General features: G+C 34.3%; 1 protein-coding gene across 1 annotated transcript in view; it reads right to left on the minus strand.

The window, feature by feature from the left end:
- Positions 1-848: 848 nt before the first annotated feature.
- RASA2 (RAS p21 protein activator 2) overlaps positions 849-18,764 on the minus strand; it is a 31,022-nt gene continuing 13,106 nt past the window's right edge. Inside the window, exons 6-21 of the mRNA XM_009695038.1 lie at positions 18,071-18,169; positions 15,839-15,995; positions 14,503-14,651; positions 13,050-13,164; positions 12,538-12,612; positions 11,680-11,803; positions 10,169-10,275; positions 8,796-8,882; positions 8,638-8,715; positions 8,096-8,169; positions 6,719-6,825; positions 6,350-6,432; positions 5,183-5,391; positions 3,892-4,010; positions 3,120-3,309; positions 849-2,247 (exon numbers count right to left, since the gene is read on the minus strand). Coding sequence (XP_009693340.1) covers positions 2,217-2,247; positions 3,120-3,309; positions 3,892-4,010; positions 5,183-5,391; positions 6,350-6,432; positions 6,719-6,825; positions 8,096-8,169; positions 8,638-8,715; positions 8,796-8,882; positions 10,169-10,275; positions 11,680-11,803; positions 12,538-12,612; positions 13,050-13,164; positions 14,503-14,651; positions 15,839-15,995; positions 18,071-18,169 — 1,804 coding nt within the window. The 3' untranslated portion in view covers positions 849-2,216. The remainder of the gene's footprint in view (positions 2,248-3,119; positions 3,310-3,891; positions 4,011-5,182; positions 5,392-6,349; positions 6,433-6,718; positions 6,826-8,095; positions 8,170-8,637; positions 8,716-8,795; positions 8,883-10,168; positions 10,276-11,679; positions 11,804-12,537; positions 12,613-13,049; positions 13,165-14,502; positions 14,652-15,838; positions 15,996-18,070; positions 18,170-18,764) is intronic.

Raw genomic sequence — 18,764 nt, forward strand, 5'->3', positions numbered from 1 at the left:
AAAATGAAGGCAACTTTTATTATTAATCAACCTACTTGTACCTAATCAAATTCCAGAACATCTACTGCATTTCAAAACATTGTAAAATGAGAAATCAAATCTTAATAGTTGGAAATATTCAATGACCTTTGTTTTTTTCCTAGATATTCCAGTACCAAAGCAAAGAAAGTGCATATTTGAAAAAACGTTGCAAGAGTATACAATTTAATTTTTCATAAATTTGTCTTTGAAAACAACAGAAAATGGCTCCAAGGAACAGACACTTTGCCACATGGTTAATCCATATACAGCAAAACCTAGCTTTGACACTCAACTACATTCAACTTTGTTTAATGGCAGCTTTTTATTAATGGCAATTAATCAGACGCCACTTTACTTTGGCATAACACATTTCTTGGCATTACTATATTCCCTTCCCTGCCAGCCCTGCCTCTACCTCATTTCAATTGTTGGCAAATAAGAGTCCCTTAGAATACATCAAATGTGTAAAAAAGGAAAAGGCAGAAACAGTTGAGGTGATTAAATGATTGTGATGTTGCAGATACTAGTACTGAATCCCAGATATTCTAAAATAGTTTGTCTGGTATCAAACCAAATAGTTATTCTAACAAGTTACATTCATTCCAAAAGAAATTTCAATCCTGTCTTGCCAACTTGCTTCTGTTACAGAAAGCTTCCCCACAACGATATAATAAATGGATAGTAATTTAAACATCTTACAGTTTCAAGCACTGTGGATTTCTATTCTGTTTGTAAGTTACATTCCTAATTAGTTTGGCCAAATCATGATTGTATTAAAAAAACCAACCAAACAAACCAAAACACCAAAACCCAAAAACCACCCAACAAAAACAACAAAAGACCCCACAGCAAATGCTCCAAAAATAAAAGTACCACATATAGTCATTATTAAAAATAATATTCCAAGGAGTACCATTGTATTTAATACTGATGAAGCAAAGTTGCCACAGTAATACCTTTGCTTCTTCCTGGTTATATACATATATATTCTTTCAGCATCAACCTAACTTCTCGGATGAAGTGAGCAAAAATTAATCTTACTAAAGTCAAGAATGCCAGTTTAAAATCGTGTTAAGTGGCAAATATGAATCCATATAACTAAAGATACAAAAATATTCACTGAAGCATTGCTTAAAGACAAAACAATGTTGATCATTCAACTGATCATAACAAGCAGATACTACAAAGTATCTAAAAATAATCTGGGATAGTCCAGATATCTAAAGTGCTTTGAGTGATTATAATAGAGATTATTTATTAGATTTGTAGTCAAAAGGTGAGCTGGACCTAGTTATTATTAAAAAAAAGAAATAAAATCATACATGGGATGATGTAAATTGATCAGTACTTAACCACAATCTGTTCACATTTAAATTTTTCCATCTGTAGGCAAACTTACTTTAAAAAGAATGTTGCTACCCTACATTTCTTTTTAGATTAAGAAAAAAAATATATACCTTAAAAATCCTAAAGAAAATAGATAGTGGTCTAATGTGACTCCATATATTACTCACCCCAAATGTAAACAAGACGTACAACAAATTCCCTGATTTCCTCTTCTTTAGTACTTAAAAAGATAACTAACACTGGTATCTGCTGTCCACATTATTTGCAGCATACTGCATGATTTTATAAGACTTCAGTTGTAGATAAATCAAGTCCTGACAACACCTAATACAAGAAAAAAAGTCAAATGAATAGAGTGTGAAGCTTCAGATCTTTTCCACGTCATAGTATCTTGGGATTTCTGTTTCAAGATCCACATCAGCATGGCAGGCACTCATGGTAAACTCATTCAAGTTTTCACTGTGTGTACTGAGAGATGTAATCCAACCAACAAATGCCGCATGGATTTTCTTCCATTAAAAAGCTTATTCGTTTAGAAAGTTCTTTCCAATAAGACAACAATGGCAAAACAACATTTAGATTTATTCACACTTGTTACTTCAAGAACTTGGAAGTTCCAAGTTCTTCAGCAAAATGAGAATAAATCTTAAGACCACATTTCCAAGTAGATATTTTTCTATTAAATATTAAATAGATTGTCAACACAACTAGCATTTATGTTCATTCTTAAATACTTTTTAAAAATGCACATAATGAATTTTAAAAAACAGAAACAAAGCAAAATAAACAAAACACTCAAGAACATTTCCAGTTTCTTTTTTCATCCAAGTGTGCCACAGTTTGTTTGGTTAGGAAACTTTTCCAACAATTGGATTTTCTCTGGAAAAAAAAAAAATTATATGTAAATATTTTTAACATCTGCTTTCTAGTTCTCATCATACAATTAATTTATTAAGCAAACCTATGGTTTTTTTCGTAATTTCTATCACTTGCGAAATTTCATGATTTGCAGAAAACCTCACGTACTTTCATGTGAGAGCTCTAAATCAAAGTCAATTTTCATAAACAGCTTGGGTCAAATACTGAACTAGGCAAACCAAATTAGGGTTTGAGCAATCTTTTTTTCTGGTGAATCAAGCTTTACTGATACAAAGAAGAAATCACAAAATTTGCTAGTGGTGTTCCATAGGTATCAGTCAGGATTGAAGAGAATGCAAAGAATCTGCTCTGGAACAATGTACTCCAAAGAACAGAAATTTTTTTTTTTTTTAGCTTCATCAGAAATAGTATTTATCATTGAGTATGGTAAGTGAATTACAAACAGTAAATATACTGCATGAAAGATATGTTTCTGCAGTGTAATTTTTACAGTTTTATATAACTTGGTGTTTTAATTATTTCTTCACTGCAATTTGAAATTCTGAAAACAAAAAAAAGGAAGTAGGCAGACAGGGATAAATTCAGTGTGTACTTGAGATGTTAAGTTGCAAGGAAACGACAGTCATTACACCCGCTTATGGGAATCTCAACAGGAACACAGAGGAATCCCACGCAAGAGGAACTTCTTGTACCTTTCAACAAGTGGTAAAAAGCTGCATTACTAAAAATGACGTACTTTATTTTCTCCATGTCTTTGTGTTGTCTAAATCTACCTTTAGCTTAATTATGTCTATAAGCCTGGCCTTGTTCTGTGATTTATTTTTTTTAAAGAATACACATTTATGTATGTCAAAATTACGTGAGATACTTACTCACTACCATATTTAGCACTAGACGATCTCTTCTTTCGGTATTTTTCATGCGATTCATTCAGCTTTTCTACTGTATCTATTATCTGTTTAAGTGTATGAAAAGTTGCTACAGAATCTTCAATTGTGAAGTTAGAGTAATCATCTGGTTCTTTCCGTGGACCTTGATAGACTGCTATACTTCCACAAGCCTCTACAAAAATTACCACAATTATCCTGATTAGAATTTAAATAAATAACAAATGGATCTAACTCTTACATAAATGGCGATTCTGAAATGTAAAGTTACTCCAGCTTACACATAAAATGGTTTAAGACAAAAGCAGAAGACAGCATCAACTAGATGTATTTACAGTTCTCTGGCTTATTCTCTGCTGGTTGCGTTCAGCATCCTGAGCATCCAGCTCTCTCCTGTTCACGTTAACAGAAGACCACCGCTTTCTTGCAACTCAACCATGTTCAATAGAATTCACTCCATAGTCAGGAAAAGGAGAGCAAAGACAGAAGAGCGACTGGCTATAGTTGCAGCCTCTCTGTTTAGACTATTAAAGGTATTTCATATATGCAAATGCAATTAGAACAACACACATGCCTGATGTCTACTGTAAAGAAATGACCGAAGAATGTCTGATACCAGAGCACTAAGAATATAATCTGCATATCTACTCTCTATTATTTTCAGGTAAATTGTTAAGACATCAAATTGATGTTATGGGCTTAAAGAATTAGAGCTGAGTAGTATCAGCATAATTCTTCTGAACTATTATTTAAGTACCTTCCAACTTCTGTAGTTTAGACATGTTAACAGTGAAAAGTGAGTAAATTCTTTCTGTCTCTCTGTCTCCATCAATCTCAATTTGAGTATCAAGAGATGGGTAATCAATATAGGTCATTCTTGAAAGGTTTGAACACAAGTAGAAACTGATTCTGTTTCAATATACTTAGCCTTTTAGTAAGGCTATCACTCACTGCTAGCTTCACAATTGCTACACAAAACAGCATTCATTGCAAGTGTTCTATAGAAACAGACATAGACAGTCTTGTGGCAAGGAATACAGCAATACTAAAAATTGCTTTTTCCAACAGGATTTATTATTCAATATATCAAGAGAAAAATAGTAAAAAATATCAATTGAGGTTAATTGTTATTAAATGACAATTAAACACTGCTTTTAAAATCTACTATATTTGAAAGGTAACCAGAACAGGACAAGACACATTCCTAAACCAAAACAGTTAAAAAAAAAAAATACAAAATCAACCATAAGTTGTTTGGTAATAGGAATCTTTTGAACTGTTGAGAAACCTAATATAAGCATGAATTGAGTAACATGGAAAAAGTATGTTTTCAGAAAGTTATCTTGTAGGATTTATACTGAATTTTAGAAGACTGACTCAGATCTTTAGTCTGTAATTTATGCAACCTATCCAGTTAAGGATAAATTTTTTTAAAAAAAATATCAGAGCATTTGTTTGTTTTCAGAAATCAGCAGCTTAAAGAAGGTATTAGTGCATTATAAGACGGTATTAATTTCCTGTCATACCTACAAAACCAGAATCATTTGTCAGACTCTATATCCAAATTATTTAGCTGATTTTCTTAGTACACTGTGTTTTAAAATACGTGGGGCTAAAATAAAAGAGTGACTGCATAAAATAAGAAAATGTCAAGGGAAAGAGATAAGACTTTCAGTTTCAGCCCTCTGCAGCAAGGTATTTCAATTATTTCATACAGATGACCTAGGTGTGTCATATTTCTGCATTCAGCTTGGAATCTGAATAAGCTTGAGCTATTAAATCTATTATTCTGCGTGGAAAGAAATCAACCATTCTGCACCTCTGATTTACATGCTGAATTGGTTATCTTCGTTTCATACAGTGGCTAACAAAGTAGCAGACTTAATAAAATCCAGTACTTCAGGCCTTATTAATAAGGCACATTCTTAGTAGCCCACCTTGCTAAAGAAGACAGGGAAGGCCTTGCCTTCAGATTTTCAAGTTGTAGAGTGAATCGTACATTATTGGTCCTACAAAACATATGTATTTTAATTTGAGAAGCAACTTACGCAGTGCAACGAGCACAGCCCACTGTGTTCTCTGTTGTAGCCTTGCAGCAAAGCCAGTTCCCATTCAGAAAAGCGGAAGGATGGTAAAAACTAAGCCTCTTCTGGTTGCACCTTGTTACCCGGCAAAGAGCTTCTATCCACTCACTAGCTTCTACACAGTTATTTGCTTGTATATAGAGTGGCTTTTCTCCATGTAGTACTTGAAACATCTGTAGGAGGAATGCAACATTACTCTGTTCAGTAAAAAAATCCAGCTATTGAGCAACTTTGAATATGTCAAAATAGATTTCAAGCTCAGGTAATTCAACAAAGCCAAATAAAGACAGAAAGTGAGACATGAGAGAAATGAAGACTTCTGACATCTTTCAGTTTACCAGGCAACATTATTTAGGAGGGAAAAAAAACCAAAACAGAACAGCTCCCTGCATTCTGCCTACATCATTTTCTCATCCAAAAAAGAACCTTTAAAGAATTAGAACATGATGCATTTTCTGTCCTCTTCTTTCACATATCTTTAAATGTGACCTCAAACTTCATGCTTCATATCCTGAGAGTAACAGAAGATTCCCGTAAGTCTCTCCTTTAGTCATCCTCAGCCTAAGTAACAGCTGTACTTTTATCACTGCCTCAGAATTCTGGATTGAAAAAAACAACAGAAATACCGACACGTTACAGGTCCAGAATGAGGCTGTGAGCATAGACAACTGCCTCAATATTAGATGTCTAGTAGAACACAATATAATGCATACTATTACACACAGCTGCTTTGAGCAACCTGGTCTAGTGCAAGGTGTCCCTGCCCATGGCAAGGGGGTTGGAACTGGATGATCTTTAAGGTCCCTTCCAACCAAACCACTCTATGATTCTATGAATACTTTACATAGAAGTGCTTGGTCATGGTAGTTTTAACCTTCATTGCAGAAATTTGGTAAGGGGGGCAGAAGTCAAAAAATCAAGCAGAGAAGTTGGTGCAGAGATCCAAATCTGCAGGTTAAGTTCCATGTTCAGAGTACCTGGAAATACTGCATACAACTTTTTATTCCTGATCCAAAAAAGATTTTTTGCTGAAGTATTCGGTAATAGGGTTTCAGTAACTCTGTGAGCTAATTATAATCTTTTATTTAAAGAATACACCAAGAATTATATATAAACCATCTTCTGACTCACATTTTTCTTGTTGAAGGAGCTCTCATCAAGTTTCTCCACTGCAAGGATGTTTTTGATTGGAATAGTAAAAATTGGTTCTTTGTCTATAAAAAAAATGGTAAACAGATGAGTGAAGCAATTTTTTAAAAACTGTTTTATAGCCTCAGTGCACTGCTACTATAGGTTAAGTCCTCAAAATGTGCATTTTTACTACTGAGAAAATGTGCATGAATTATACAGAAGCATTTGGCAGTCAGGGCAAAGGTAACTAAAACTTATTATATGTACTTCAGGAAAAGAAAAAAATGCGTTTTAAAATGCAAAAATCAGATGCAGACACTTAGAAAATATTGAGAAAACAAAAATAATTGTAAAATAAACATAATTTACCTTGCTGTTTGTGGTAGGTGAATTCTCTACTTGTTAGACAGAACCATCGCTTCTTGAAATTCTTTTTACCAATCCGAGTCCTACCCTGAGCTCTTTTGTACATTTCTCTGCAGATATTCAAATGACAGAATCAACCAAAATGCAACCATTAGTCTTCTGAAGAGCTTTCAAAACCATTTATTGAGATAACACGTTATTGTTCATCATGCTGCAACAATAAAAATCTACTTCATTGTGAATTCAAAAAAAAACCTACTAGTTGTTCAAAGTAGATCGTCAAGATTACCTCCCAATATGGTGTTCATGTACAGGGTTCCAGAAACGGGAAAGGAGTCTGAAAAATATGCAATCCAGACTCTTGTTTGTAGCAGTAAATTTGGAGTGGGTCCTTATTCAGATCCAGAACTCCAAATTTTCCCAAAAAGGGACTAAGGTGTATCCAACTAAAAGATTCTCTCTTTTCTACTACTTTCTACATGTGAATGTACTTGGCCTTATCTGGATCAGAAACTGAATACAAATGACATGACGATGAACTTGACTCAATAGCAAGGGTAGGCACAAACTGTATTCAGTACACTTCATGTGTAGTCACTGGCAACTATTTTTTTTGAGCAACAGCCATCAATTTATAATACGGATTAGCTACCAAATTGCTATAACTAAGTGTTGATCCACTACAATGGTCTCCTTCATTTCTATTTAGTATTTTAATAAGATGTACATTTCTTCCTTGTTTGAAATTTGGATGCATGTTTCACAGAAGAATCTTTAATTGCTATGAATCTGCTGCTCAGATAAATACAACCTTTTTTTTCCCCACAAATGTTGTTTGAATTCATTAATCAGTTATTCTTGATCAACATTAAAAAAAACCAACAGTTCATTTATTAGAAAGAGTGATTTTCACCTCAATTTTTATAGAGCATTCTATCATTTCCTGTTAAGTATTCCAATTACAGGGTAATTTTTTCTCCTACTTTCAAGGCAGAACATTTAGCTGTCTGGGTTTAAACAGCATGCAAAGTAATTCTAAATTAACTTAATATGTTCTTTTAAAATACACTTTCATAATCCTGACTAAGGCACCACAGAGTACACACTGAATTGTAACAGAAATACAGACAGCCTTTAATAGTTTTTAAGCTGCTTTTAATTACTTTTTTTCCCAAAGTATTTAAGAGATGAGTTATGAAAGTTTACAGCTGTTGGTTTAAACTAATTCTGCAAACTAACAGACAATTATCACAAACTACAAGTATCATAATTTCTACCATATATCAAACATTTTAATGGGCATTAATCTGACATTAGCATTAATGAAAAAACAGTAAAGTCAATTCTGTTTTGCATGATATAGATTCAAGATGTATTTACCCTTCTTTTAGATGTACTGGCTCACTCAGACCACTAGGCTCTTTACTTTCAGTAGAAGAAACATCATCTAGGAACTTAAGGAAAAAGACACCGGGAATATATACTATTCAGAAGCACAGAACAACCAAAAGCTATTCTGAAAATATACACATACAGTTTCTCCTGGAACAGAACAATTACTTTATGCAACAGCTGAACTGAAAATATATTGCAGGGACTTGGAACAATGCAACAAGGAATGCCCGTAAGCCATACAAGATTCCTTTAATTAGTTCCTAAACAGGAGATCTAATGAAGTCTGTTTCAAAAAAAAAAATCTATACTTTTTTTTTCCTTTCTTAACTAGTTTATTCTGCTATGTAATAACTCTTGTGTATTTAATTGTGTGAATTTGGGTGGGGTTTTCTGTTTGTTTTTTTAAACTTCTGAAATGGACAACAATTTTGCTTTTTCTCTCTACTAGAAAACTGAAAATAACACAACCTTCTAATAATTAAGACTGATCAAACATCAACCATTAAAAAAAATTAGTTGAAAGGTACCTTTTTAACAGATTCAGTAAATTTTTCCTCTTGAAATGTTTTGAAAAACTCACACATAAACGTCTCCTTGAAACTTGACTGAAAGAAAAGGTATATTGATATAAATAACTTTCAAATAATGTTGTCTATGAAATGAGAAAGAATTTTAGTAGCCTTACAAGTTTGCTTTTGGTCAAACTTCCCCAACTCCCCAAAGTCTGGATGGCTTTTGATATAAGAGTTAATGTTCTAGAAGTCTGTGCATCCTAAGATAAAGAAACAAAATTCAGAAGTCAGTTTTTCACAATTCCAGTTAAAACTTTGATTTAAAAATGACAATGTCACGAAAATTATTATATTACACAACATAGTAAGTCTGGCACATCTTCATTACTTTTCTTCTTCACTCAAAGAGAAGAAATGCATATGCAGTATTGTCGTCTATTAGTACTTGTGCTTTGTGAACGTATTTTATAAGCTACTGCACAGTGTTCAATATTTTACCCACTACCACTAGAATTTAATATTAGTACTTGGAAAAATATTTTTGCCTACAAAACAACTCAAACTCCTCAAATCCTGTAATTGTTACTACACATCTAACACTTCTGAACTATTCAAAACTTTAAACGTAATGAACTACTACTGAACAAATGGTAGAAATTTTTATAAGACAAACTGCATTTAAAATTTAGTCTTTAAGGCTTTTACCTAATTTGTTTGCTACCTCACAGCTGGCTTTTTAGTACAGGATTATAAACACAGCCACAGAAAGGGGCCTTGCTGTTCCCTTTAAAATGTTTAACTCTCAAGCGATAAAATCTTGTAATCTTTTTACTTACAAACTGGATAATGTCAAAGGAATGAAATTGAGTAAGCAGGTTTTTTTCTTTTGAAAGCACAACACAAAAGTAGATAAAATGAACTAATAAAGATAACCTCTGGAGTAGAAGATTTCATAAGCATTCTATATTTTATGTGAAAATAATGCAGTCTTATCTCCATATTCCTGTCTTTGAATATTTTTTTAATGCATATCTACTTGACAGTTTGAAAACTGAAAATGTAAGATTTGGCAACTCACTGCAACTACTAGAGTCCAGAATAAATACAAAGAAGAGTTATTGGATAATTCTACAACCTCTGTTTAAGATACAGATGGAAATACTTTTTTTAAAGTGGAAGTGACATTTGGCTATTTTGACTTCCGGAGTGGAAGGAACCAATGCAGTTTAGGCATATACCTTAAGGAACCCTCAGTCATGTTGCTATTCAAAAAAAGCAGCACATTCCCAAAAAAGGCACAGCATCTTTAATACCAATAGCTCTTCTACATAATTTGAGAACGTCTCATAAGGACCGAGAAATTTGATACTTAAAGAACTGCAAATGTCCAAGTTCCTTTGGTGAGGTATAAAATTGAAAACTCAATCTAGAAACATGTAGTAACCTTATTTCCCAATTATAGACCCACTGGAAGTAACTTATGCCTTCCCAGATAAACAGATCTGACGGTTATGAATAAAACAGAACAAAGCTTCATGAAACTTACTGGATGGTGAGGTCGTAAATGAAAAGTATGAGGTGAGACTACGGCTACAGCAAAGAAACGAAGAAACACAAAGCTGCTCACTGCAGAATACTGCACATGAGGGTCATCTGCAGAGAAAAACCATGAAATGTAACATGCACTAAACTTAATAGGAAATAATGAAGACAGTCAACAGAAAAATCCTTAAGAAGGTAATATCAGAGGAGACATTTATATTTTAAAACAGAATAGAAAAATCAATGAAGTGCATGAAATGAGAAGGGTGATCATGGTAAGAAATGTTCTACTTATAATGGAGGGTTTGTTTCTCTGAAAAGAAGTTCTGCTCTCATAAAACTGGCTCATCAGCTCCACTACTAGGAATGATGAGATTATTGCAAGCATTTACATGCACAGTGTTGATTACACACAGCTGTATGTGTGTTGAACCAAAAGAGAAAACACTGTAGCAATTGCCTTTAAACACTAGGGCTATCAGGTTTATCCACCCATAAAGCTAATCACTGATCAACTCAAATACATTAATGCTGCACAACAAATGCAGTCAACACATATGAACAACTTTAACTCCAATTCTGAGTTGCATCAAAAACCTATGGTGTTATGTAATCTTGAGGCTGTAAATGAGGATTTTCTCATTCAGTATTTGGGGTATATTTACACCTTTATACAGGGAAATATAGTGGGATCACATTCCTACTGTAATGACCACTTCAATCTGATCTGTCTGGGAAGTTAGCTATTCTGAAAGGACTGTCTTAACTAGAGGAATTTATGGCATCAGATCCAGTGACAAACATGAGAAAGGCTCCACATTGAGAAGTATATTCTTCATTTGTAGTTTATTATATGACAGATTTTAATTGACTGAAGTATAAAAGAGTATTTCAGACCCACCACATTATTTCTATTTTAAAACCATTCTGAAAGAACAAAACTGTTCTAATACTTGTCACATTACAAATGCATTAAATATTTTATATTATTCACCCTCCTCAAAACTACCCTTAAGTAGTAAAGCTATGGCAGTCCTAAAGCTAACTTCATATAAGTTACGAATGTGCTAGTCATAGTTAACATAGTTGCAAGCTCATGTAGTTACGATGTAAATACCAAATTTATTTTCAAGATTACATCTTTCCTCTTCAGAGCCAATAAACCGATCAGCTCTTCCAAATTTTATGTATCTTTCAACTAAATCACGTCCTGTATTACTTGTGCTTTTCTTTTATTATCTCATACTTTTGTTGGTGACTTCTTATTCACTGCTGTCTTGCAGTGTTTCTGACTCGCTACATTTTTGTAACAGAAAATACACAATTCTTGCTGATAGACCACAAGGCTTTACTATAACTTAGACTCACAGAAAAACAAGTGCCTGATTGTCAAGGTAAGAAGTTCAGGGCACAGCTTTGGGCAAGGCAAGAATTTTAACAATCCCCACAAGGTAACTGCGAAGTTAAGTATTTCACTCCGAACACTGTTTTCAAAAGTTTTTAGAGAACACTTACTTGGAAATCTTTCGGCAGCCAGATGCCTCAAAGAATAAAAAACATCACACATTAGGGTAGGACAACTTATACTTGACCGCACAATTTCACGGAATACTTTGTCTACATAATAGCGTAGATTTTCCTGCAATTATGAAAGAAGGTATTTTTTCAGACCATTAACATTTGCATTTCTAATGTTTGTGTTCAGGAAGAAAACAAACACTACAATTCCTTTTTTCAAAACACTGCCTGACTATTCACTTATGTATTTTAGTACAATGATATTTAAAAAGCCTCATAATATTTGTATGGGATTACTAGTGTTAAAAGATAGTTTAATGATACTCACATTAAAGTATCTAAGCAGTGTCTGGCAATATAGAACTATCTATCAAAATCCGTTTTTGTAATTTGACAACAACATGCTACAAGGAAGGAGAACTTCACATGCATACCTAGTGAATACTGATCTAGTTTGTTGCAGCAACTCTTGCTTTAAATATCATCCTCTAGTAACAGTCAAGCGGCAAGCAAAACTTCAGTGAAAAGTGTTAAAACAGTCCTAATTATATACTTCATCATCTAGATGCTGAGTACAGAACATCAGGAATCACAACACCCAACAAATCAGTAATGAAGACTGTGATCCTCTGTTTAGTTTCTCCTCCTTGTCCCATTTTCCATTGGACTTTTCCTTTGCTCTTGGCATAAACAAGGATAAGAAAATACAACTTTTCCTTTGTTTACACTGGAATCAGAGAATTATACTGCTATAGTAAGTTACTAATTTTCCATTACACAGAGCTGCTTTTTAAAATGTTTTTCTATCAGATTTTGAGAAAGTTTCTATTAGGAAAAACAGATTAGGAAACTCACCATATTAATTTCTACATTATCCCCTTCTCTTAATTTGATGGGATCTATTTCACAGGGTTTAGGAGATTCACATATCTGAAATAAACAAACAAAACCCTGTATGAGTCCAATTTTTCAGACAGAAAGCATGGAAACGCACCTAGTTAAAACCAGATCTGTCCTAGATTTAGGGTTAAAACTCTAAATAGGTTCTAACTGTCCATAACATCATGCAATAATCATCCACACTTTCGTGCGTGCCCTTTTACGTGGATCAATTACATAAAGGATCATATGGGTAAATTCTGCAAGGTGTTATAGGCTGGAGCAACTGTCATCAACTTTATTTCCAATCATCTGGAACAAAAATAACAAAAAGCAGCTCCTCCCACTAAACTTAACCAACTATTGCTCAATTTAACTTTCGTCTGAGTGATTACTACCACACAGGGAGCTGTAAGATTGCCTATGAAAGAGACATGATATCCCAGGGGACTAAGTGTCCTGAAAAAAGTTTCAGTAGGATAACCTACCTCATCAATAACAGGTTTCAAAGTAACCTTTAGGTAGTGCTTCCCCACTATTTTCATCATTTCATCTACACACCGAGTTGCTAATGAGTTGCCTCTGAAGACTGTGTTTGCTTCTCTGTAAGAAAATAATTTATTTGAACAGGGGAAAAAATAAGAGGCTCAGTAACAAAATCCAATTAATACTTCATGTTGCTATTAGGCAATTAATTTTTTGAAAACATTTTTTCATATACTTCAGTCAGGAATTCCAGAACCCAGATACTCAGTTTGCAATGGCACTCAGGAACAGACAGAGAATACACAAGCATATTAAAACCAGGAACATAAACAAAACCATAAGGAGAAGCCTAAGAAATTTTAGACAAAGAAAGTTATAATCCAGTGCTGAATGTGAGAAAGAACAATTGTAGAAAATTCCAAAATAATGAAGACTTGTACTTCACCAATATACAATTCTTCCTCCAGAAGTCCTGGTGGAACAAAAAAAATCTTAGAGCTACAACGAATAGCTTACTGCTACACTACACTGACAAACTCAGGCACTTTAACCAAAACATATTTAATCTAGGTTTATGCTTTTTATTCATTATAGCTGTTGAAGAAAACTGACAGCCAGCTGTGCAAAGTAAATCTTTCTAATCTGACAGATTTATTTTAATCTTTCTTTGGTACAGTTCAATTATAATGGAAAGGAATGTGTCTACTAAAATGCAGTTTAGCAAATTATTTTCCATGATTCATGTCTTTCTACACAGTTAAATTGTCTCACCTTATTTAAATCTGGAGCAAGTCAGCTTTGACATGAACCATCCTGTGGTGACAAAATCCCTTCTGCATCTCCACAGGACATGACTTGGCACCTCAGTGGCCACTACTCAGGCCTACTTCATTTCCCTTCTAACCACACAGCTGCACATTCACAGGCCATATACTGCTACTTGGAAAAACTCCTGTGCTTGCTACTTTCAAGGCATGCAGGAGGACACGTACTTACTTACATGGCATCTTTGCAGAACAACACTATTCCTCATTTAAGTCACATACTAGAGAAAACAAGGTAAGACTCTCAGCAATTTAAAAAAATGTTAAGTACCAATCTAATGACCAGCAAAATTTGAAGAGCAGCCAAATTATGACTATTTAAAATAAAAACTATGTGCTTTTAGACACAACTCTAGACTGCTAGCTTATGTTTAGCTGTATACTAGCTCAAGAAAATTTTAGCAAATTTTGCGAATTAGCACACAACCATTAACTCTGACTCCTGGCTTCAATATGATTTTAATGAATGTTTTTATAAACTAGTATTAAAAGATTTATGTATGTAATCAGTTTTACGTAATGAGAGAAAGACATTTAACATGCTTACTTATCAATGTTGTATCATGAAGCCCTTTGAAACTCTTAAAAATAATTTTAAAAGGCATGACATCACTAAACATGAAATACATACTGGGTGTCTTTCAGATCTAGTTCTGCCACTGCAGCAACAAATGGAACTAGCTTATGGTGGTGTAGCAACAATCGTACAAGAGGCAGAACAGCATCATACTTGTCTCTACAGACTTCACTCAGTATGTAGGCAGCAGATGCAGAAATCGGCTGTAAGAAAGCAGAATATGAAATCATCAGTGAAGTGTTCTTCATGTATTTGGCAAAGTAGAGATCAAATCTGACAAGACTATATACATAGTTTCTTAACAGAACGTTTCAACATTTGCTGTATAACATGGCAATTTAAAGCTCCCATTCTACAGAAATACTTAATTGAAAATTGGTATTATCTACTCTATACTTGACATTTAAGAATGAAATTCAGCATCTACTTAACCCTTCTCATTTTCCCTAAAGGGTCAGAGTATGGCTTTGTCACAAATCCAAGTAAAAGTCAGTACGTAATTGCTTTACTGTAATGTCCTATATCTTTATAGGACTTATAAAACTATACTCAGAGCACATTAAAATACAGTTCTCACACTGCTAAAGTGTCTGTTGTCAATCTACATTTGGGAATTTCAATACAAAAACTGATCAAGTTACTTCATTTAAGTAAAATAGACAGCTGCTGACTGCCACTAGCTACATACTCAGCTCTTCCTGAATTCCAGTGAAGTACTATTTGAACATGGGCTAGCAAAAATTTTAGTCACAATCTGCTTCCTCTTTACCTTTCTTCTCCTCTGCTAATACTTCATCAACACTGAAGGGAAGAAAGGCTAGAAAAGACCTAGGAATATAAAGCCTGGTTACTAAAATTTGATTCCTCTCTGTGTTATGCTAACCATCTACCACATTTCCCTCTTTGTCATCATATCCACGTGAGAAATCCAGTCATGCTGATTAACATACTAGGGAAGACAGAAGCAATTCAGAAGAAGTGGAATTAGAAATAGATTCTGAAGCAGACCATTTTTGGTAAAGGTGATTATCTGCCCCTTCAGTGCCAATAATGGATCAACATCCCCAGAAAACCACTAAATCCAGGGGGCCAATAGCAGCCAGTGGGAAAACACGATGCTGAAAAGAGTAATGACAACAAGAAAGTATTTTCTCTCTTCCAGTCACACAGCACAGGTTATTTCACTATCTCTGTGCGTTCTTCTAAGATAAGAAGAAAATCTCAGTAGTTTGGAGCAGAAGTAAATGCTCTACAAGCTGCTCCTCTGGTTGTGACAGAAGTAATCTATGCAAAGGAACAAAAAATTCTCTAGATATGCATAATTCACATTGTCTCACATAGAATTGCATAACTAATTTTAAGTTTTCAAAGGAATTTTCAACAAAAGTACCTGAACATCTGCTGATTTTAGCAGCAAGTTTCTTAGAGAAGTGTAATATTCAGATGGAAGCACACAATCTTCAGTATAACAGATATTTAATCTCAGTGACCCCAAATCATCAGTTTTAGAAGCCTTGTTTCCATTTTCTCTTGGTTGAAGCAAGTACCTGAAAGCAACAGGGCAATTCTAAAATATTTGATGCACATTTCATTATTTTGACTAATTCTATAATAAAGCAAAATATCACATTTAATTATTTCAGGATACGTAAACCAAGTCTGAAAACTGGCAATAAAACTCAGATAAAGAAAACCTGACACACAACAGAAAAAAAAAAAGCAGCAGCATTTGACACACCTTTAGCACATAATGAAACATATTTATTTTCTCATATCTTTCTGAACAGTGAAACTCTGAAATACTTCTCATAGCGCAACTCGAATAGCAGGAATAGTCAGAAATTATGTTGGACCTTCTCATTTTACATCTAGTTTATATTTAGGGTGTTAGACATTGCAGATGGAACAGCTAGTGTCAAGAATTTAAATGGTCTAGTCTGAAACCAGTAAAAATACATAATATTAATAGGCTGCATTCCTGAGAAACAAGATTAAAGGAAAAAAATGTGCTTTTTTCCTACTCTCAATACAAAATATATTTAATAAGACTTCATTGGCTTTTGCTGTAGTTCAACTGTATTCCAACAGGAGGTGCAGTCCTAAAAAATTTTAACAGCTTTTAAGCAGTGTCACAGTATAGTTAAAACATTCAACCCAACAAACGGAAATCATATCTTCAGATATTCTTTTACAATCATTTATATTTGTACTTCTACAATCAGGAGATCAGACTTGGTTTTTTTACCATCTGATGCATTGCCTATGAAGGCATGCTAATATAAAGTAAAACTGATTTTCAAGGAGAACCTCTACTTGACACCAGGACTCTTAGGCTTATTTTCCCAATATTTAGTACTTGTGATACTGATTTATCTGCAGTACTTCAGCTGTATTCAAAAACATTTTATGTCAATTAGTAATAGTATTAAAAATTAGATATTTTGTTTGTGATAAGCAGATCATAATTGGCTATGAGGATGTCCAATACAAGGTATGCCTACAAAGTATAATAGCAGACACAAATCTCTCCATACATGCTTCAAATGAACCGGAGCGGAGGCAGTGCAATTCAAAAAGCTGTATGAACACAATACACTGGTAATGAGGCCATGCTAATATAACCTTTCTCTTAGCAGGTTGTTAATGGAGGCATGTAATTATGTTAATATGGTCATACAGCTTTTGATCAGTTCAGAGTAGTGGCAGAACAAGCCTGTGTCTGCAATACACCATGTAAAAACCAGAAAATACCGACAAACATGTTTAGGATCACATTCAAACACTAAAGACAAAGAATCAGAGTTCAACTTTGACACATCCAAGACACTTGGAGACTGAGGTGGGTACGTGGAGCAGAGCCCTAACAGTTCCTGGCCAAGACCTGTGGTCCATTTAGTTCCAATTTACCCACTTCCTCCCTATGTGTTTTCTACATGGATATGAGAGGGCTTCCTCCACTCTTTTCTCTGTATCAAAAGGTTCACTAAAAGCAGAATACTCTACGCACTTTGAGGCATTTGAATCTGTTGTACTCATCACTTCCTGCCGCTAAGCATTTGGGACAGTAAAGGGGCTAGAGATTGGCTCCTGCTTGCAAGAACTTCAGAGGAGAGGTTGCTGCTCCCCTAAAATGACATTGGATTGGTTCCAGAAGATACTTTCTGAATCTCCCCAAGGAAGGAAAAAAAAAAAAAGGGCAAGCCATACTTAATGATTATTTTAAAGTAAACTCTTCATCAGTCATTCTGGAAGTCTGTCTTAGTAATTTCATTGCAAGTGATGCAATTCTGAGAAGTTCCAGGTTTGCTGGTTAGGCTGAAAAGCATATACAGATCACTAAAATCTAGCAAGTTGACTGAAAGATAGTTACGCTCAGTCTTCCCTTTCTTCACTCTCTGCACTTTCCCCTCAAACATATAAACTATTCTGCGGGAGTAGGCAGACTGGGGGAAGAGAAGAGCTAAACGTACCCTCTGGCAAGGTTAATTTATTGAGCGGGGAAACTCTGTAGAAAGACATTTTACCCTAGACTAGAACACAAAAACGTATTTTAATGGATAGTTAGAATAAAACATCCTTCGCAAGACACAAGCAAATTCACTTCTGAGCCAAAATTTCTCACCATGCTTGAAAGGAATCATTTCTTAACACCTTCACAGGAACTTTGATTTCTCCTAGAAAGACATCTTGTACCAAGTTTCCATTATTCCATAGGTCAACCCTGAAAATAAGAACATTGCTTAATTTTTTTTTCTCCCAGAGAGAAAGAAAAAAAATCTTCAAGTTAACAATAACTGCCTTACAGCACTAATCCACATGCATGCAGGCAGAAAGTGTTAGAAATCTCACTCCATTCTAATTAAATCAAGAGAAACAAACGAGTGGCTTATTAATCCACAAAGAACAGATAAAGAACCAAACAGTGAGAGTTACACTCACAGACCTTGCATCAGTAAATAAAAGTGATATTGGCAACATACATGTATTCTGAGCAGTCTCCACCCCCAAAACTGTGCACGTTTCTTCTCAGGTAATTCAAGTGAACCTTTTAACCAATATATTTACATATCCCTATCTACCTGCTAGAATTTGGCACACTGCAATGCCACACCAACACATGCGCTTGTTTTTCCAAACAGCCGCTTATATGCTTACAAAACCTCCAAAGGAATCACAGACTCCAGACATGCACCTTGGGTTTTTTCTATTACTTCTTACCTCTCTGACATTTCTGACAGACAGCAGTTGTTAAGAAGAACAAAAAAGATTAATACTAGATTTGTTGGGGCATGACTATTTTTCTAAATATATTTGCA

This window comes from Cariama cristata, unplaced genomic scaffold (assembly GCF_000690535.1).
Source record: "Cariama cristata isolate BGI_N322 unplaced genomic scaffold, ASM69053v1 scaffold5152, whole genome shotgun sequence".
Lineage (NCBI taxonomy): Eukaryota > Metazoa > Chordata > Aves > Cariamiformes > Cariamidae > Cariama > Cariama cristata.